A 20,366-nucleotide genomic window follows, 5' to 3' on the forward strand; every position below is an offset into this window, starting at 1 on the left:
ATGTACTTGAGTTGCTGGGGACCCAACTAGTAAACACTGAATCGTACACCATAGCAACATGCATGTTATCAAACAGATGGTCGAAAACGATAAAATAAATATATGAAAAGGGGGTTTCTGATTTTGGTATTGTACGTACAATACCAAGAAGCAAAATCCATGCATCTACATATATGAATATGAATGTGAAGAAGCAACGGGTAGGATACAACTACCCACCAAAAAGGTCTCATTTTGTGTTGGTTCTGATGGTGATATGATTTTTGGCCTTTCAAAAATAAAATTAGGCACATCGTTATATGTAAATCAATGTAAACCTTATCTAGAATTTCCTTCATCATTTCGGTTTGAACTCGGGTGGACACCTCATTATGACTATAATAATTAGGTTCATGGTAAAGGTAAAGACATCTCAAAAAGATCGTAAAGCAAAGTCAGAGTAAATAGGCAAATATTAGCCTATCAAATTTACTTACTGCTGTATGCGTATGGGGATGGAATGATTGCCTGCTGAAATAGAAATATTCTTATTTTGGTTTGGGTTTGAAAGAGCAAGAGCAAGAGCAAGAGCAAGAGCAAGAGGGGCACATGGGAGCATTAGTATTTGTATTTTAAAGTCACTGCCACAAAAAGAACATGTTGTAGCATCATGCTGTCCAGGCTGCTCTCTCTTTCAATCATCAAATATTTACCCTTTTTCCATCCTTTTTAAGCTAATGCACCCCAGTTCATAAGTAAAAAGGATAATGGAATGGAACCTTTTTTATTTCTTACAATTACCATTTTTTTTATTTAATTCTTTTTTAAGACAACAGTCCTATAATGCAATTTATTAATTTTTTTTTATACAACAGCACGACCGGATGACTAATTCATTTACAAATTATAAACACAATAATTTATAATTTTATATAAAATTTCATATATCTTCAATAACAGTTCTTTCCTTTAGTACTAATTGAATAGCTAAAAACATAATAGACTAAGCATTTTCAAAGAGAATAATTCCATCTCATTTATGTTTTCAGTAAATAAAACATCACATATGATCTTTGTCAGCGAGTAATGTTCAATTTGAAGCTAGAAAATTATCGTACGAGCAGAGATCACTACCTTGTTGCATCTGTATCGTAATTCCTGAGCCAAATTAGGAGCAAGAGAATGAATCACAAGTTGAAAACAAAAAGAAAAAGACCAAGAAAAAAAAGTGAGAAGCCCGGGAATTCATGCAAAGCCGGACCTCAAATAGACAAATAAAATCAACAAAGTTCCAATCTTTGAGATCCAAAAAATGCTTTATGCTTAACCCCCCCATTATAGACATTGCATAAAGCTAGCAGGGTGAAACCTTGCACATATATATATATATATATATATAAACTATAAATCGTGTTAACTTTCACCGAAATAAACAGTTTCTCCAAAGAGAAAGAAACAAAATCTTAAAAAAAGAAAGGAAAAGAAAAAGAAACCATTTTTTAAAACACAAAAACAAATTTCATCTTTTCTTTAAGACAATGGTGGGTGTTAATGGAGAGAAACAAGACGCTGATAGGAAAGTTTGGAGCCTTTGTAAAATGCCCTTTTGGCAAACTAACAATGCCACTTCTTCTGCAACTACCTCTGCTTCTTCCTCTTCGTCTTCTTCTTCTTCTTCTTCTTCCTCTTCTTCTTCATCCACTTGCACATCTTCCAGTTCCATGAGTAGTAATAATAGTATCAATGGCAATAATGTTTGCCAACAGAGCCAGACTCATCAGCTTGGAGGAGAAAGATCGAGTCTTTATTCTACCAATACGGTGTCTCTTGTTGCCAAGTCTTTATTGCCTACTAGAAGAAGACTCAGGCTTGATCCTCCTAACAAGCTCTATTTTCCCTGTAAGCCTATGCTATTCTTTAATTCGATTATTCTGTTCTGGGTACATTTTTTATAGTTGTTTCTTTTCTATTTCTGATCTAGGTACTTTTAGTTTACTAACATGATCTGTGTCTGATTAGCTTCTTTTTCTTTAATTCTTTTTCTATTTTGATTTGTTTACATTGCTTAGATATATGTATTACCACTTTAATTTGAAACTCAGGAATGATTTTCATCTGTTCATAATTCTCTGTGTTTTTCTACTAATATTTCTATAAGCTTTCCCAGCATTTGAATTTCGGTTTTAATGCTTGTTCAGCTATATCTTGGGTTAATTTTAAAGGGTAATCAATTCAAACAACTTGGTATAATCATGTTGCACTTTTACCATTTTGCCTTTTCAAACACTAAGTAGCAATGCTAGTGAAATTTCTTGTTTCACTGCTGTTTACTGATTACCTAAATTTTATTTTCGTCAGTATCTGATTTCTTTCAATCTTACTGTTTTGAAGATGAACCTGGTAAACAGGCGAGGAGCGCTATTGGCATAAAAAACATTTCCAAATCTCATGTTGCTTTCAAGGTATGGGATGCTGTCAATTCATTTTCTCTATTCATTACCGCTGATATCTCGTAACCTTTCTTGCACATGGTTCAGTGGCTCTCATCATGATATGTTATAGTTTTGTAGACATTTATTGCATAATTCTGAATCCTGTTTGCCAACCAGATCTAATGGGTTGTCAATAATGTGAGAATATTAGCATTATTTTCTGCTTACATATTTGGAAAGAGGGCAGAAAATGTGCCAACTGGGACCCATGTTCTACCTGTATTATCTGTGAATGTAGTTTAAAAATATGAATGCACTATCTGTTAATGTAGTTCTATTAAATTATGCAGTTTTTGCTACATTTTGATGAAATAGATAAAAAAAATTGGCTTGAATCTTGATAGCTGAAGCACCTCTAGTTAGCAATTAAGTGACATATGAAAATAGGGAGGAATTCTAGTAAAAGTCAAAAGTTATGGCTGCCTATTTTGATCTTTTTGTTTTTTGTTTCTCTTATTGTTCTCTTCTTTCTGAAATGGTGCACTAATTGATTGAGAATTCTTCTTCCTTTTTCTTTTTGCTATATTTCATGATTGGGATTAGGTGCCTTCAGATTTCATTTTTTTCTTCTTTTCCACTTCTGGTATCTCTGTGGTTTAACTTGCTAATGCTATTAACCAATTCAATATCTATGGGACAATCTTACTGGTGTCTTATTGGCTGCTATAGTTCCAAACAACTGCACCAAAGAGCTGTTACATGCGCCCTCCTGGAGGTATACTTGCTCCTGGTGAAAGTCTTATTGCAACTGGTAATTCACCATCTTCACATCCACTTTCTTTAGCCTTTTTCCCCATATGTAAAGGATCACTAGTATTGCTGTAATTATTTAGATTTTAGAGAGTTCCTTTCTTAATCATGCTTTGATTAACAGTATTCAAATTTGTGGAGCCTCCTGAGAACAATGAAAGACCATTGGAACAGAAGAGCAGGGTCAAGTTCAAAATCATGAGCTTAAAAGTGAAAGGAGAAATGGAATATGTTCCTGAGATGGTATGTCTTTTATAGCCATTATGTATTTGCCATAGTTTCAATAACTTGGTTAATTCTAAGGAATTTCTCAACTTCGTGGATGAAATATTATTTTCCTTTTATGGCTCTGACTACAGAGCTTGACTTGTTTTTGATTACTTGGATTACTGCACAATCCAGAAATTGTTATCAAATTCATAGTGCAACCATGATAGAATTATCTCAGAACAAGTTTTGGGTTCTTCTTGGCATGAAAAACTTCAAGCTTACTAATCTGGATATTTTTGTCACATTGACAGACAGATAATATCACATTCACAGACAGCTAATGCACAACAATAACATTGTTGAGTCAATGTTTACAAGTTTTGAGTTATTGGCATCTATAGCCTGAATTCTTGCTCTAGATCTTTGGGGTGCTGTTCTAGGAACGTAAGGCCCCACTTTCCTGAAGAGGGAGTCTAAATTGTAAGGGTACAATAACTGGAGGTGGATGTAGTTCTTGAAATGAGTAAATGTTTGACAAAAGCTTCTGAATAAGAGTTGTTTTGCGTGCAATTTTTTGGCAGGTTATTGAGGTGTTCATGGCAGGACATTGATTATAACTTTTAATTGAATTTTAAAATTTAATCTTTGCCACTGTTCTACTGCTCCTTGTTTTTAGAGTCTCAGTTTAAAATGATCATTAATTTGCGCTAGTTTCCCTCAATCTGGATTGCTGGTGACTACCGAGTCTTTGTTTTGTGTGATACATGCGGGATTGAAGTTGTAGGGTTTGTTGCTTGATGCATATGCAGGCTTAGTTGTTGATTGGCCAAGAGTTCAATGTAGTGAATCTTATATCTTAAGGTTCTGTTAGAAAATAGTTTAAGAAAATGGTGAACAAGAGTTGTCTATATTGCAAATTTGTACAGTTTGATGAGCAGAAGGATCAAGTAGCAGTTGAGCAAATCTTGCGGGTCATTTTTCTTGATCCAGAATGCCCTAACCCTGTAAGTAGAATCAAAATATATGTTATAGAACTGCAAATCTACCATTTGTTGTGCGCTTGCCTCACTGGTACCACATATGCTTTTTGTTCTTGTTTCGTATATCAAGGCTCTAGAAAAACTCAAGCGACAATTGGCTGAAGCTGAAGCTGAGCTAGAGGCACGCAAGAAACCTGCTGAAGAGACAGGAGCCAGAGTTGTGGGAGAAGGGCTTGTTATTGATGAATGGGTGAGACGTGTATTCATTTCCTTTTGCTAATAATACTGAGGCAATTGCACAATATCCTGACATTTGTATATTTTTTTTGAATTCCTTTTGCAGAAAGAGAGAAGGGAAAGATACCTGGCGAGACAGCAGATTGAAGTAGACTCTGTGTGAAAGTTGTGTTTGTTTTAGTTTTTGTTGTAAGAAAGTTGTGTTTGGTGAGCTGAAGTTTCCATGTAATGCGAGGTTGATTTGTTTAGTGGTGGATGTTGAGGTGTGCCAAGAGAGGCTCGTAAGACATCAAAATTTGTAAAGCAAATATTTACTATCAGATCACACAAACTTCAACAAGTACCAAAATTTTTCTTTGAATGATGAAAGGGCCTCCACTGAGTAATAAAAATGTGGAGGTCTTTTTAGCTACTGCGAGTGAATTATATCCAACGGTTGGATGAGTAAGGCGGGCGGTATATCAGAGTACAATTGGGACATTCTGTCTGATATTCATATTGTTGTAGAATATAGGGATAAGGGATTGCATGGACACTAAACTCCAAATTAAGAGTTTATTAAAATTAAATAAAAAAAAGGTTCATATTTCTTTTATGTCCTGAAAACATATGGTAATGAGTTGTAGTTAAGATTAAAGAAAGTGATGCCAAAACAAACAAGACATAAGACATGGACTCCCATGCCATCCCTGGCCCACCCAATCCTCTTGTAAACACATAAATTGCCCCTCGTTCTCTGGAAAAGACAAAAAGAGTTTGATGAGTCATCAAGTTATTTGGATAAGCGCGACACCTGTTCCCTCCCACTCTTACAATTATTTGGACACTCCTCTTCTTCTCTTTTCTTTTATATTTTCGGGACAATTTCTCTCCCATCTCACTCTTCCTTTTTTTTTTTTTATGAAATGTTTCACTCTGAAGGCTCAAGTTTTTTGAATTTCTCGCGAGATATTGATTCGCTTCTGACAACAGGCCAAAACAGCCTCAATTTTAGGGCCCGCTACTATTAGTATTAGCCCCAAAAAAACCATTTCCTGTTTCCTGTTTCCTGTTTCCTGTTTAATACACCCACTCTTCCCTTCTATAAATACAAGCACACTCTCTTCATCTCTCCCACCAACGCATCCATTTTCCTCTTAATACTCTCTCCCCGCTCATCGGAGAATCTAAAAAAATAAGATAAAAAAATTAAAAATATATTAAAATGAGTTACTTGAACCGTGTTTGCATGGCGGCCAGCGTGGCGGTGGTGCAAGGCCATCCTGATCAAGGTTGGAAATCAGGTCTGAAGTCTTTACAGAACGGCAAGAGAACACTTTTCTCCGGCGGAGACGTTTCGGAGCTCCGACCTCTCTCCGGCGTATTCGGAGCAGATCGTAGCGGAGTTCCGGGAAGTCCTGAAGGTCAGGATCGAGGAAAACAGAACGATGAAACTTTCCGGCGAGTGATGTACCTAAATTGCTGGGGACAGGGGTAATCGGAGCTCGAAAAGAGACCAGACGATGTTAAACTAAATGATCGGGCACCGGTGGGAGCTAAAAAAAATGAGCTGAGAAGGTAGACTCGGCGTTGACCGAGTTAATTTTGAGATAGGGAGGCTCCCTCTCCTTTTGTTTTTACAAAAGGAAAAAATTGTAAATCTGTACAGTTTAGATTAGAAATGAAATGAACTGAACTGATAAAAAGAAGTTGTCTTTCTCTTCTCCGATGACATTTTTGGTTGTTAAGCTCTATAAAATATACCAAGATGCTTCCTTTGTTTAAGACAAAATCGATTCTTGTTTCCATTCACCAACTCCATATCTTTATGATGATCTGAAGCGTGTGATTATTTAGAGATTGAATCAGTGACAGTAACCATCTTGATTACATCTACAAATGTTGGTTTGGTTTGGTTTTGATGAATTTGTTGGCCTCAACTCAAGAACCTTGCTCTGGGTTAGTCAAGCCAATGACTTGACAAGTGGGTGAATTATTATTATTATTGGTACCAGCCAACCAACTAACTGTGCTCAGCTCATCCTTTCATCTGAAAGATAAGCACAAATCACCAATAAATCAAACTCATTAATTACAATACAAATAAGTGGGTCCCATTTGTCAATTATTTCAGGATTGGATTAGATTGGATGAGCTCTCGAGTCATTTTGTTGATCTTATTGGCGTGCATATGTTGTTGGGTTGGGTTTCCCAAAAAGTCTTACTGCCATGGTCCAGTTTTGTTGGACATTATTAATGGATTCATTCAAGTACATTTGTACCTTAATTTCATGAAACAATGGCATTGCCCTGCCTCTTGACAATTTATCAAACAAAAAACCGAAGGCGAAGATCCAATGCATGACTTGCCATTCTAAACTTTTGTCTACTTGGAATTTACTCTGTTTTTGTCAAATAAAAATAACATCAAAGGTAAGCAAGGAATGTTAGAGAAGCCGGCCTCTTCTACAAGGAAATACAATGCCAAGAAAATGCTGGTCTTTTCAATGCTACTCTTCCATATAAATAGGACCTTTCACAAGAGGCAAAGCAACTACTACATACACAAAGGAAAGGAAATACACCTTTCAGTTTGAGTAGTAAAGAAGCAACAATCTGGGCATGGCCAAGTTTAATAACAACGCCTCTATGTTTCTTAAGTTGGCCATTGTGCTCTCTCTTTTTCTCATGATCTCTACCGCTCAGGGTAAAAAGCTTGGCAGTAAGTTCACTAGAACATCATTCTGAATTTGTTTTCTTGTTTCATTTCGTTTTCCTTGAATTTTTTCTGAGTTTCTTGTTTTTGCATACAGTTGGTTTTGGAGATGCGAAATCAACTCCAGAATGTGATTCAGTATATGGTGCGCAAGATGGTGATACTTGCACAAGTGTTGCTAACCAGTTCAATTTAACTCTTGAATTCTTTTCTTCCATCAATCCAAATCTCAATTGTGATGATTTCTTCGTCGGTCAATGGCTCTGCATTAATGGAACTGCTTAAATGCTGATCAATTTATACGTTCAAGTGCCATAGAACCATGAATAAAGAGAAAAAAAAAGTCATTCCTTTTTTCTCAAACATAGTTATTCCAATGTAATTTGAGTCTATAAAGCTATAGACTTGATGCACCAATAATGAGAATAAAGTGTTCTTTGTTATGATCTGACTTCTTAGTTGCCTTGAATTTACAGTACTCAGTAACGATGGCTATAATACTATTGGCATTAAATTGAAAAACCAAAAGGGCACCCATTTATATTTTTGAAATATAAACCAAAAAGAAAAAAGAACAAAAGTTAAAACTTTTTCTTTGTCTTGTTGTATGTTGTGAGTGAAGATTGTTGTTTGCTAGTGTTAGAAGTAGCACATGAAATCTTCAAATGATCAATTTCCCAAATAATTTGCCATAGTCAACTCCCAACTCCAAATCCGACAAGGTAAAAGCAAGTTCCAATGCTATGCAGCTTGCCTCATCAATATATATAAATATTCAGTCCTGTCCTAAACAATCACAAAGATTATCAAAGTTCAGGTAATGGCTTGTACTTGAGTACAAATAATAGGTCATCTGCATTAAATGAAGAATTATCAGACAAGAAAGCTTATTATATTTCATCAGAGTTTAATTTATAGCCCCCTTCTCTAAGTTCCATCTCAAAGGACTTGTTATTTACTGGAAGCTAACAACAAAGAATCATTTGCAGATAAAAAGTCTGCGTTCAGGAAAAAATTTCCAATGCCTGGTGCATAATTAACCCCAACAACCATAAGTCTAACCTGTTATTGGAAAGTCTAACTTAAGGTAGAAGCCGAAATTCTCTTAAGGAAATGCACTGCCAGAAAATGTCGATCTCCTCTATCTCTATTCTCTATGCCCTGCTCTTCCATGTAAATCTCACTTAATTTAATAATTTACTACACAAGAAAAACAAAGCCTTTTATATTTCAGTGCAAGAACTAATCAATGAAAATGGCTAAGCCAACCATTTTCACAAGTTAGCTCTCCTGCTCTCTCTTCTTCCCATCATCTCCAAAGCTGAAAGTAAACAGATTGGCAGTAAGTTGCATAATAACTAGAACTGTTGATAGTTCTAAAAAACACCATGGATAACATTTGCTGTCATTTCCATTTAAAATAGGGAAGCTGATTAGGGTTTTTCTCTTGTGTGATGCTACAGTTGGATTTGGTGGGGAAAGGTCCGCACCAGATTGTGATTCAGTAATGTATATGGTGTTGCTTGTCTCTGCACTGATGGAGCTGCTTAAAGAGTGCTCAAGGATTTATATTCCAAGTAATGAAAAAAAAAAAAAGACATCGTATGCATCGATGATTAAGATTTTTCTTCTATTTGAGAATTAAAAAACAAGTGCATGAACAAAGAGAAATAAAAATTGAAGTTATATTCAAAGAATTACTGACACTGACTTGTTGATTACAATTTATGCAACATTATTGCCAGTGTTAACACTACTTCTATTCTAAAATCTTCAAGTTTGTTGCCAGACCGATTGTTCTTAATGGATGTTCATTTTACACCCTTAAAAGCGGATGAAAGAAAAGAATAAAGCATCACGCTACTGCTCGTTTACAGTTAATGAAGCTTAGAAAAGATAAGAAGTTAAGGAAATTGTTGTTCCACAAGAATGAATCAAAAAGCTTTTGGCAATTGCATCGTGAATAGGCCAACTGGCAACTCAAAGAAAGAAGGCACTATACAAACAAGAGTTGAGTTCAAAGCAACTGCTTTCACAGGCATAGGGAAGCCTTAAATAGAATTTCATGCTACTGACCAAGCTACATCAGTACCACTGATGCTCCGCGGAAACACACTCCGTCAAGTAGATGGATACATATGAAAGTATGCACTCACAGCTAGAATATGATTACACTGGTAAAGAAAGGGTCCTCTGGCTTCCTAGGTTATGTGGTTTTATCTCCCATGAACTGACCTGCTGTGCTTCCTCGGGGAGAATGAAGGGCAAAGAGATCTCATTGATCATCAGTTCCCCACAAAATGGACATTCACTGGCTATCGCATCATCCAACTGTGAGCGGAGCTGAAGTTTCCAACATGAGAATCTCAATTATAAATCACTTTAAAACACATTACTTCATAAAAGAATTAGAAGACTACGCAAAAGAGCAGAGATAAAAACCACCAAAAGTAATATAGAGATTTTGCTTCCCTAAGTTATAACAAACTGCCCTACATTGACACTACAGATTTTGCTGATTAGAAACAACAGAAATCAGACCTTGTCTACAGGCGTTATGCTAGTAATGGACTCCTCAGTTATGCTACCATTTAAGTCTTTCCCAGCTCCATCACCCAGTAAAGTAAGTTGCTTCTGCAGATCAAGTATATATTCTGCCTGCATTATCCATAAACAAAAAGCAGGGGGAGCAAGTTAGATCAATGTAGCGTTTAAGTACTGGAATTTAACTATAAACTAAGATTCCATTCTAAATATATGAGCAGAGATTTGTTTCAATGACACAAGCTGATTAGAAAGTTTACGCAAATACAGTTTTATGACAAGCCAACCATAATTTGTAGTCGTTCTTTTGCCCAAAAATGTAAAAACAAAATAGAAAAAGGAAAAGAAAGTTTAAAAAAGACAATATTTAACAGCTCATGTAATTCTTACAAGCATGCAGATGCTATAGGACTAGGACTAATGTTGAGTTTTAAATTCTTGTCTCCTTTTTCAAGCAGACCCTTTTGGTTGGACCAGTCCAAGAAATGTTGTAAACTGACCTCCCAAAATAACATTTTTAGCTGAAGCATTTTCTATTTCACAAGCCAATGCTATTTAAGAAGTACCATGCAAGAAAGACCAAATGCTTACCTGAGTATCAGTAGTACAACGCGTCACATGAGCAATCAAGCAATGCGCATGGAAGGCATGTCCACAAGGAAATACATAGAAGGGAGCCATTGGTCCTACTGATGTGTAACCTCGAGACATGCGATAATCCCCACCCACAATCAAGATTTTCCGCTTACAAGCCTGAGAATAAAAATTAAAAGGCAAATATTCTCAATTTCAATCTTCAAAAACCAAGTTCAAAAATTAAACAAGGCCAACTAAACAATAGAACACATTTTTCTTAAGAAGAAAGTGCAGTTGGAGTGTATTCTGAAACTTCTGGAGTCACTGGTGCAATCTTTAAGAGTACTTGTACAACTACAGAGAGCAATTCTCGAAGGCAAAATAACTCAAAAAGGAAAAATTACTGACTGTGCCAGGCAGGTGCTGGCACACTCACAAAATTCATGGGACCGTGAGTGGTATTGGCGAATGTTCCTGGCACAACTAATAATTTCTCTAAATCAAGAAGGATACTGGTTGAGCTTCACTAAGAAAGAGGACTCAGAACATATTATCAAAAACAATTCAAGTGTAGCTTTATCTATGCAATTGCAACCTGTCAAGGGCAACTAAATATCAGGAGGATAACCATACCCCACATTCCTCATCACGATCAATGACAGCATATCTTTGAGCAAGCGCGCTAATGTCATTTCTTATGTTGTCTGCGCCATGCGTTGCATCATTCATCTCTTCTTTTAGTTGTTCAATTTGCTTGTTGTAGTCCTCCAATGATGAGCATATAGCCTCCTGCATGGAGAGGACAAAGTCAAACAATAATGGCTGCACATAATAGAAGACAACAGCTAGACTCGAATAACTAAAAGCAACTAACTGCCCAATAAACATCTGCATCCCTAACTCCACCAGACTCAAGTCAAGGTATGTGTATTCCACCCATGATTAGACAGCTCAAATTTAGTAGAAGGCGTAAATAGAATTAACTAGTTGCCAAAAAAATTACGAAAGAATAAATAGAAGATCTTACCTTGAAGTCATCAATGAGGGCAAAGTCTGGAAAGAACGGTAATATATCTTCAATCTTTAAAAGGCCATCAGTTTCCTTGAGAAATGCTATTGCTTTCCGTATGTTCTCCCTTTTAGTACCCTTTTCCTGTTCAATGACATGTTTGGCAATCATGAGCCAAAGCTTCTTTCTCAAATCTTCATCATCTTCAACCTTGTCAGCTTCGGCCATAGCAAGCTCAGGGTCAACCTAGTCCATCAAGAGGAAAGATTTATAAGAATGGCATAAAATCCCCCTTCCCCACCCCCAAAAGCGGAAACTATTACAAGATTGTGTTTCTTGCTAAAATCATTTTCTACTCTCACAATTTTGGTGAATTTTGCGCATTAAAAAGTGAATGTATGAAAGAATGTTTATCCTAGTGAACCAAATTTAAATAGGTTCCATGCCTGAATAAATTTATCCTAATCAACCAAATGCATCAGTATCTGAATTTCACTTAACATGAAGTTTCTAAGCGGCAGTTGCAACAAGAGATTAATTTTTTCCTTTAATAAGAAGTAGCTTGTTTACTTTTTGAATATTTTCTTCTTTTGTCTAACCAAACCATACTTTTAAATTTTGCTACCAAAATAGCAAAAGGAAAAAAGAAACAGAAACAAGAGCAAGCTAACCGAATGGAGCCTAAGGAAACAAAGTACAAGTCCATACTAATGCACTTAAAAGATCACCTGCAGAGCAAGTGCAACAGCCTCTTCATGCATGGACATCATGCTGTATATATGAACACAGGCACGCATTCGCTTTTCTATGAGACAGAGACGCAGAGCATACTTAGGATCATAGAAGAAATCAGGGCCATTTTCTCTTCCTTTTCCAAACTTGCATTGTAGGAAACGCAGAAGTGCACCATCGTCTTCCTGATCATAAAGAGGAAAAAGAAAACATTCATTTGAAGAATTCATAGATCCAACATAATGTACTATTCGAGACAACAAAAAACAATAAAGATAGGGGTTCCTGGTTTTCCAGCAAATCAATCACAGATATTCAGTAAAATTTCTGAGAACACGCCAACCTGCTTAGCATATAGAGATAGAAGCAAATTGTGAATTCCAGGATCCTCATTATGCAAACGATGAACACAAAATTCCAAATATTTGATGACTTCGTGGGTTTCATTCCTGCATATTATATAAGCCTGTGAAGATTGGTCCAGAATTCAAAAGAGAAATACAAAAGTCCCAGTTCAATATCCATACTTCAGAATGTAAACAGGAACAAAACTTCCGAAAGATAGCCGTTTCAGATGATGTGAGATGCAGCTAAAACTGAAGAAAGATATTTGGCAACATACAGATTCTTCAGACTTCTGAAAGAATGCCTCGTCAAAGAAATAGTACATGCAGAACTAAATAAGTTGTTTTTTTTTTTTTTTCTCTCAATGAAAGATTATAGAGCAATTAAGAATATATTCATCAGTCTTATCTTCATAAATATAGAACATCTGATTTTTGATACACTAAGCGGCTCAGTAGTATTTATCAGTGAGGAGGATATAATGACTAACAGTACATCTGGACCTGAAAAAGAAATTCTAATTCAAACTCATGCATGTCATCAATGAAAAGAATCAGTAACCTAGTCATTTTTCAACAAATAAAAACAGAGTTGAATAATAAATTGAAGACGATAATTTTTTCAAGAGAATTGTGTATTTATATTATAAATTGATGAATCATGTAAAGGCAACTAAATTCGGAAGTCTAAAACTGGAGTAGGCACCCCAGTCAAAGACGAGCACTACCCCGCAAAAATTCATTGGAAACTGTAATCCTAGCACAAGACTCAACAAACAGTCCAGAACCATTTGCAAGTTTCATTAAGAGTCAAGCTTCAATTCTATAACTAACATTGTGAAGTCTAGAACTGGTAAGACAAGCCCTGTCAAAAACATCCCTACCAACAAAAGTTCTTTGGAACAGTAAATCCTGGCGCAGGATTGGACTGACTGTCCAGCATCAATGCAAGTTCAATTATGAGTGATAAATTACATTACTATAAGCATCCCATCTTAATGCTTAGACATGGCATACGCATAAGCAGACTCATCTTAGTGGATAAAAACATTTAATAGAATCATACAATGTTCCACATTACTTTGCATGAGGTTCACTTGAATAGCGCATCATTGCAGGAATCAGTTTCCTTGGGTTTAGGTTCTTCGTGACCATCCATGATTCCACAGTTTCATATGCATCAAGTGCAATAAGATCTGGGGCAAACTTGTACTGCAAAATAAAAACTTTATCACTTATAACCATTCACTATTTATTAATTGAAAATAAGATGTAGAAGAGTCTTATTATTGACTCTTATCACCCAAGTTTTATTATTGTGAAATTTGACAAAATTCTAATTGATGAACTTAAGTCTGTACCTGAAGATCTATAGGAACAGCAGGTTTTTGAAGCACTTCCAAAGCCTTCTTCGCTTCTCCTTGCTGAATTTAGAAACCATCCGCCCAATAGAAAGAAACAGAGATTAGAGACATAGAGAAGAAGATTGCAGCAAATGAGGAACTCAATACAGAGAGAATATGGAACTAGAATAACAATAAATTGTATCCTGTCTATTTAATTTTCCTGATTTCATATAGCTTAGGACTTAGGTTAAGTTCCTTTTCCATCTTTAAGAAGTTTTATTTAATTAATAAGAACAGTTTTTCATCTAGGATTAGGATTTAACCTAATTAGTAATAACAGGGATACTAGTAGACACCTTTAGTATGGATTTTTTCTAATTTCAATTCAAATTTTAATCAGAGGTTTGTTAAACTGTAATTATTTCTGAGGTTTTAATTTTTTCACAATAGCACCTTTGTTGACTTCGGCTTTACTAACAATTAAATTTGCTTCATTGAAACCCATATTGTGGAAAAAGATCGACCTGTCATATAATTATTGTATTAAAGAATATATCTTTATATGAAGAATATGAAGAATATAACATATTTCTATTGTTCCAACCTCAATCATCCTATTCTAGTTCTACATTAGTACAATAGCAACATTCTACCAAACAAAGAAGATAAGGGTTTTAAGGCACCTCAATGTAGTGGTCAATTACAATCTCATACTGCTCCTTCAAACTAGCAAAATATACCAGTTCTTCAACCCTACCAGAGCTGCAAAAAATTGCATTACTTAAAACCTTATATGGACATTCTGTCAACAGACAAAAGATAGTGAACAGAAAATGACAAATGAGAAGATATGGTTGCAATTTATATGTAGTGGCGTACTAATACCCAAGATGGTTTTGGGTCAACTAAACCAATCATATGAAGGGAAACTTTATCCAACAAGCAAAGAAATAAGGAACTAATATTGAGGCCAGTGAAACACTCCTCCCTTATCAACACAATGTGCAAAGAGTAAAGAAAAGATTTTACTAAAGAAATGTGCAATATTACCAATAAATGTTACAAAAATTACAGAATATTACTACAACTATTATTCATACACGGTCCCAAATCAACTGAGTTAGGGAAATCCCTAATCCTGGATAGCAATCACATGAGGTGGGTTTGACATGCATAACATGTATAGACTACTAGTTACATCAAGCATAAAATGGCAAGCATTGAAATGAAATCTTTCAAAGAGTAACAAGGGTAAATCTAATGAAATCTTTCATAGAGTAACAAGGGTAAACCTAACGAAAACAAAATCATCAAAATACCTACCCATAAGTTCTTCTAATGCTCAGTTCAAAAAAAATTCTTCTAATGCCAACAGCTAAAAGAATCCAGTTGCTGTTCATATTCTCGAACAAGAATCAGAAGGTATACACACACCAGCACATTGATTTCTCTTGACCCAGAAACAAAACCCACATACTAATTACTACAACAAACCTCCCAACTAATCAAATGCTCCTGCCACTACAATCCAGACAAAAATGAAACCACTATAAAGTTCTAAGTCTTTTAAGCTACTCAACAGGAATGCTGAATAAAGATAATGTAGAGACAATTGGAAGAAACAATACAATGACATGTTTAATGGCTAACAATTTACAGCATTATGAATTGGCAGATGATTTACAGAACAAGAGTTTGCAGTATGATTACCCCTTCAATAGTCTCATTGTGGTTGCTTCATCCAAAACATCCTTGCTGTCACTGAGGAAAGCACGAAACTCTTGAATGATAGATTGGTACTCAGAGCTACGATCCTCTGAAGCATTATCTTCTTCCAAAAGCATCCGATTTATCTAGAATTATTTGAAATATACAACAAAGTGTCAAATTCACGACTCTAAGAATCAATTATAGTGCCACGTTTTTGTATCAAGTGGAAAATTCTTTCAAAAACAGTACAAGATAAATCCTCATGCTGTACAGATCATGCAACAACTGATTATGCAGCAACTTCTTTTTATAAGGGTGTATGCTAGAATGTATCCAAAAGTTGTTTGATGCTTTTGCATCAAGTCTTGTGCTTGGCATGCACAAGACTGTGCCTCATAAAAACAGGCTCTTAATGTAGAAAATAAAAGGATAGGAAAAGAGCTTACAGTACACAATATGGTTCTGAAGCAATATAATACCTAGTTACAAACATAAAGTTCTAAAAACATTACACGAGGAATACAGCCTTTTCACATTTTATGTATTTCTTAGTTTAACTTCAGCAACATGATGCAGGCATACCAGAGGAAATGTGAGAATTTATAGAAAAGAAAAATTTCCGAATAACCGTGTGGTGAGATCCATCAAAACAAACATATGCGTTTTTTCTGCCTCTTGCTCTCGTAACATCTATGAGTTCTAAAATGTGTTTTAGCATACCAAAAGATAGCAGAAAGCAAACAAGTAGTCAGATTTCATTAAGAAAACCTTGTCCAGGTATAATTCAGTTGCCCACGTGGAAATCATTGTTATTTGGCACTTATCATCCTTCATTAGATTGTCAAGCTTCCGCAACAAGAAAGTTCTCAAAGCATCCTGCAAGTAAGTAAAGCCAGCCAAGAGTTATTTGATGTGCTTCCCAATTTTGCAAGAGACAGCATTTCAGATGAAAGTATATCTATGCATAATTTAACCCATTATAGGTAGTCCCAAATACATAGCATTCTTCCATTGTCCATTGATGATTCAGATAATTTAATCCATTGTAGGTAGTCCCAACTTTTTTTTCAAGTGCCTATCTTTAATGAGAATTAATGAGTTTTAAATATGTGACTGTAGCTAAAACCCAAAACTATGCATCATATTTTGAATGCAATTCATAAAAACTTAAAATAAGCATTGGCTGAATATATTATCTAGGTCAAGGATGTTCAAATAATTTCAGGTTATTAGACAAGTCATGATCATACTGAGGTGGACTTACATATGATATTAGCATCCTTCGTAAGCCTTATTATCAGCTTGGCGTATAACCATCAGTTTATTGTAACAAATTTCCTAACTATCCTGAAAACTGTAAATATAGTGCAGTTACCTGTTCGCTTGCACTAATAAACTTCAAAGTGATTTCCTCAAATGATAACATATAGTTTACCTGCAGAAAACCTCCTGTCAGTTTAGTTTGTCATGAACAAAAGGGGGAGAAAAGGGTCAACAATTTCTAAATCCAAATTTCATAATAAGAAATTTTAATTCCCACTCCCAACTTTCAGGTGCATGTAGTGTCTTTGTGACCATGAGTGTGTTTATAATATTAACTGAAACCTCTAGTATTTTTATGATAAAGAATAGGTTAGTTCTTAAATTTTTCTTGCTTAATGTTTAAAACTCATCTCAGCATTGGAAAATGAACCATCTAAAAGTTTATTGCTTTAATCAACTACTACTTTTACTTAAATGATAGTTGCTAATGCTCCGAGAAACAAAATCCAAGACGTGATCATGCGAAAATTAGAAAGAGAAGAAGAATGAGTTTAGTCATGTATACCGGACGTCCACTACATATAAATAGAGAAACAGACACATTAGAGTAATGAAAAGAAGCACTGATATTGTTAAGAAAGAAAAGGTTTACTTTTGCATAGAAAGATGCCGCTCTCAGGAAATCCCTTGAGGCAAATGCAGCATCTGCCTGCATAAGAAATCACTCCAGTTAAATAGCAGTCATATTTAAGAGAATTCTCTTAATATCTTTTAATAGATGCATTTATAGTGTCTGAATTCAACTTTGTTAAAAGATCAATAAAACTATAATTAATTTTTGAAAAGAAAAAAACCGTTATTTTACTTGCAATGAAATTTTTCCAAAATTACCTGCAACAAATATACTTGGTCTCTCTGAAACGGGTCGCGGCAATTTGCTAAAGCTGCAGCATATTCTTTCATGTCTAAATACACCTTCCACATGTCCCGGCCTTCATCATTAACAGACACCTATATTATATTCAATCCAAAAGCATGAATGCAGATGTTATTGTACTTTCAAACAAGAAAAAGAGAAAGTAAAACGAAAAAATTGAAGTCAGCAATGGCTAGTTGGTGTAAACCTGGAATATAGAATTTTGGTCATATGCATAAAACAAGCCAGCAGTGGCATCGCTGCATAAACCAATAATATCCCTTGAAACTGATTCTGATGTTTGATCAAACCGAAGCTCCTCTATAATTTGCTCACTGATTCGGTTCACAACCTACAAAAGAAATTGAAAAAATACTGATGAAGTAAAAAGACTTAATTACAGGTAATGCCTAACACAGGGATATGTAAAGTGCAAATAGAACCTAATTCTAAAACTTTTAAAAAAAATCTCAGCCATTTGAAACCTTAAGCATACATAAAAAAGAAGGCCAATTAGAAGCCTCATGTGTAGCAATACTTTATGAAACATAAGAGATTTAGCAAAATTCCTTGTCTGTATATGTAAAGTAAGTTAGTGTTGGCATCATAGGAAGACTAAAATTAATGAATGCTTCTTAAAACGCACCTTAACCTTGTTTCCAATAAGAAGCAGAAAATGAAATTCAGAAACTGCCATTGAAGTTGGTTTAATAGCACCAGCACCCTCACTTAATTTTGAATAGTCTAGAAGAGCCTTATTCTCCACAAAATTTTCATCTCCATTTGGATAACTGCCAGAGCAATTTCCAATAAATAATAATTAAGAGAAGACTTTATAACAGAACAAACTGAATGTATCAACAAAATACATTAGATTTATTTCAGACAGTGAACTACAAGGATTTACCAGTAACACAAAATATTTATAGTTTATTAAGACTATAATCTTTTTTCATATAAAGAAAAAGAAACTCTGGAAGACCAATGATTATGCTGATAGGAAGAAAGGGTAATAAATGTCATTCTATACCTGTGCTGTGCTCCAAAATTTAGGCCTCCGTGATATATGCCTGCTCCAGAAAGCCATGCAAAATGCACAGCTCTTCTTTGCTTGATAAAGAAATGCAGTTCACTGAAAGTTTATCAAATGGAAGGACGGCATCATGGTCAGAAGGTTCAAGAAAACTTGGAAAACAACAATGCACCAGCTTTTCTTTCTTGGGTAGCTTAAAATAATTTTACTGTAAAGGAAAATACTTGCCTGTTAAGTATTTCTCCAGGCAATTCCATAAAATGCACTGCACGTTCCAAATAACCAGCAAAAACCGTCTAGGGATGAAACGACAAATTAGGATAAGAATTAAAGTTTTAAGAAGCTGGATATGCAGAATGGGCATACCTCCAGTGATCCAATGCCAGTAAATGAATAAAGACGAGTAGGAGTAACAGCCATCACATAATATCTTGTTCCATTGCTTAAGTTAGCTGTTTCCATCTGCACATAAAGTAACATTAGCAATTTCTTAAAGTTTTTCGTTTTAAAAAATAAGTAATCAACTTTATGAAATAGAAAAAGAGGAATATTGACCTGCAAGCCCATAAAAGCCTCAGGAAGTTCATTTAATTGAAAAAGAAACTTGACATACTTCTCTCGTTTATCCTTCTCATCAACAGCAATCTCATGAAGTTGTCCATTATCTGTCCCTAAAATAACTTCTTTCGTCGAAGCTACATTTAAAAATGATAATAACAATTAAATCATCTTATCATCTACTCTAAAAAAAAATCAACACTAAGAATAATTTACCTTCAGTTATGGATTGTCTATTCCAAGCAACGGCGTTGACAACGAGACCTTTTAATTTAGTTAAAACACGAGGCTTGCTCCATTTAGCATGAGTATAATAAGTCTCAGCACCTCCACCACCAACGACTGTAGCAATACAGTGACTACCTCCTGGATCAACAAACACTCTGTGTATACATTGCTCTCCACCTCTTCCCGCAGATAGATCAATATCTTTTTAATTACATTCCAATTGCACAAGTATTAGACAGACAGCTAAAATTTAACCAAATTCGATTTAGAGAGGTCAGGTTTGCGGTCTTTTTAACATTACCGTAAGAATCGCCGACGCCGAAATCGTGTCTAATTACCCATCCTTTGCTAGTACCTATTACAATTACATCATTCCCAGCTGCCATACATGTAATTACTCCTCTCCCTTTCGCCGCGTATCTTTCTAGAAGATCCACCGTGAATACCTGCCTCCCTTGTTCCATCTCTTTCCACTTTCCACTTTCCTGATGGAAGATCGCCGGGAGAACGTTGTATTATAAAAGATGACACATTAAGACAGTTGCGTTGCTAAAAGAGTGCTTGCTAGTTATGGTTTACGACGACGTTTGGTTTCTATCTGATGACTTGTCCTCGTTTCAAACGCAGCGTTTCGGATCAGATATTATGGGCCGGTTACAGACTAGACGCTCCTGACGGGCCCCATTTACTTGAACTGAGCCGAAATAAAACTTTAAATCAAATCGGAGCGTCTATAGAAAGCCGTTTGTCATCAAACGGCTGAG

General features: G+C 35.4%; 2 protein-coding genes and 1 long non-coding RNA gene across 4 annotated transcripts; 2 read left to right on the forward strand and 1 right to left on the reverse strand.

The window, feature by feature from the left end:
* The first annotated feature begins 1,372 nt into the window (after positions 1 to 1,372).
* On the forward strand, positions 1,373 to 4,991 carry LOC8284980 (vesicle-associated protein 4-1). Its single transcript, XM_002517950.4, has 7 exons — positions 1,373 to 1,878; positions 2,371 to 2,441; positions 3,141 to 3,222; positions 3,346 to 3,464; positions 4,358 to 4,435; positions 4,542 to 4,661; positions 4,755 to 4,991. The coding sequence occupies exons 1-7, from the start codon at positions 1,518 to 1,520 to the stop codon at positions 4,809 to 4,811; spliced, it is 888 nt and encodes a 295-aa protein (XP_002517996.2). The 5' UTR covers positions 1,373 to 1,517; the 3' UTR covers positions 4,812 to 4,991.
* A 205-nt stretch (positions 4,992 to 5,196) lies between these two features.
* Positions 5,197 to 7,871, forward strand: LOC112534653. Its single transcript, XR_003078941.2, has 2 exons — positions 5,197 to 7,349; positions 7,441 to 7,871. It is a non-coding gene; the product is annotated as an uncharacterized LOC112534653 (long non-coding RNA).
* A 1,402-nt stretch (positions 7,872 to 9,273) lies between these two features.
* LOC8284977 (vacuolar sorting protein 18) lies at positions 9,274 to 20,235 on the reverse strand. Of its 2 annotated transcripts, XM_015718490.3 has the most exons (24): positions 19,904 to 20,235; positions 19,591 to 19,803; positions 19,372 to 19,511; positions 19,183 to 19,278; positions 19,045 to 19,112; positions 18,814 to 18,915; positions 18,430 to 18,574; positions 17,992 to 18,135; positions 17,759 to 17,878; positions 17,520 to 17,576; positions 16,980 to 17,039; positions 16,373 to 16,480; positions 15,605 to 15,747; positions 14,578 to 14,656; positions 13,910 to 13,972; positions 13,630 to 13,760; positions 12,732 to 12,800; positions 12,548 to 12,653; positions 12,201 to 12,389; positions 11,491 to 11,718; positions 11,097 to 11,252; positions 10,479 to 10,640; positions 9,885 to 10,001; positions 9,274 to 9,686 (listed from the first exon to the last, which is right to left on the reverse strand). In XM_015718490.3, exons 1-24 carry the CDS (start codon positions 20,064 to 20,066, stop codon positions 9,513 to 9,515), a joined length of 3,033 nt encoding a protein of 1,010 aa, XP_015573976.1. In that variant the 5' UTR covers positions 20,067 to 20,235; the 3' UTR covers positions 9,274 to 9,512. The 2 variants fall into 2 exon arrangements, with proteins under 2 accessions (XP_015573976.1, XP_002517993.1); XM_002517947.3 differs by lacking the exon at positions 12,732 to 12,800 and having other exon boundaries at positions 19,904 to 20,234.
* Between the last annotated feature and the right edge of the window lie 131 nt (positions 20,236 to 20,366).

Source organism: Ricinus communis, chromosome 7, assembly GCF_019578655.1.
Source record: "Ricinus communis isolate WT05 ecotype wild-type chromosome 7, ASM1957865v1, whole genome shotgun sequence".
NCBI classification, from domain to species: Eukaryota; Viridiplantae; Streptophyta; class Magnoliopsida; order Malpighiales; family Euphorbiaceae; genus Ricinus; species Ricinus communis.

What these genes read in the sequence shown, in the direction of transcription:
- LOC8284977 (XM_015718490.3), bottom strand. Translation starts at nt 20,066, where the DNA reads ATGGAACAAGGGAGGCAGGTATTCACGGTGGATCTTCTAGAAAGATAC. An exon ending in CTGGCATTGGATCACTGGAG is followed by an intron (nt 19,113 to 19,182) that starts GTATGCCCATTC and finishes TTTCATCCCTAG; the next exon opens with ACGGTTTTTGCTGGTTATTT. An exon ending in ATCGTGATGAGGAATGTGGG is followed by an intron (nt 10,641 to 11,096) that starts GTATGGTTATCC and finishes TTTTATTCTCAG; the next exon opens with GCTTGTAAGCGGAAAATCTT.
- LOC8284980 (XM_002517950.4), top strand. Translation starts at nt 1,518, where the DNA reads ATGGTGGGTGTTAATGGAGAGAAACAAGACGCTGATAGGAAAGTTTGG. An exon ending in TAACAAGCTCTATTTTCCCT is followed by an intron (nt 1,879 to 2,370) that starts GTAAGCCTATGC and finishes ACTGTTTTGAAG; the next exon opens with ATGAACCTGGTAAACAGGCG. An exon ending in ATCCAGAATGCCCTAACCCT is followed by an intron (nt 4,436 to 4,541) that starts GTAAGTAGAATC and finishes TCGTATATCAAG; the next exon opens with GCTCTAGAAAAACTCAAGCG.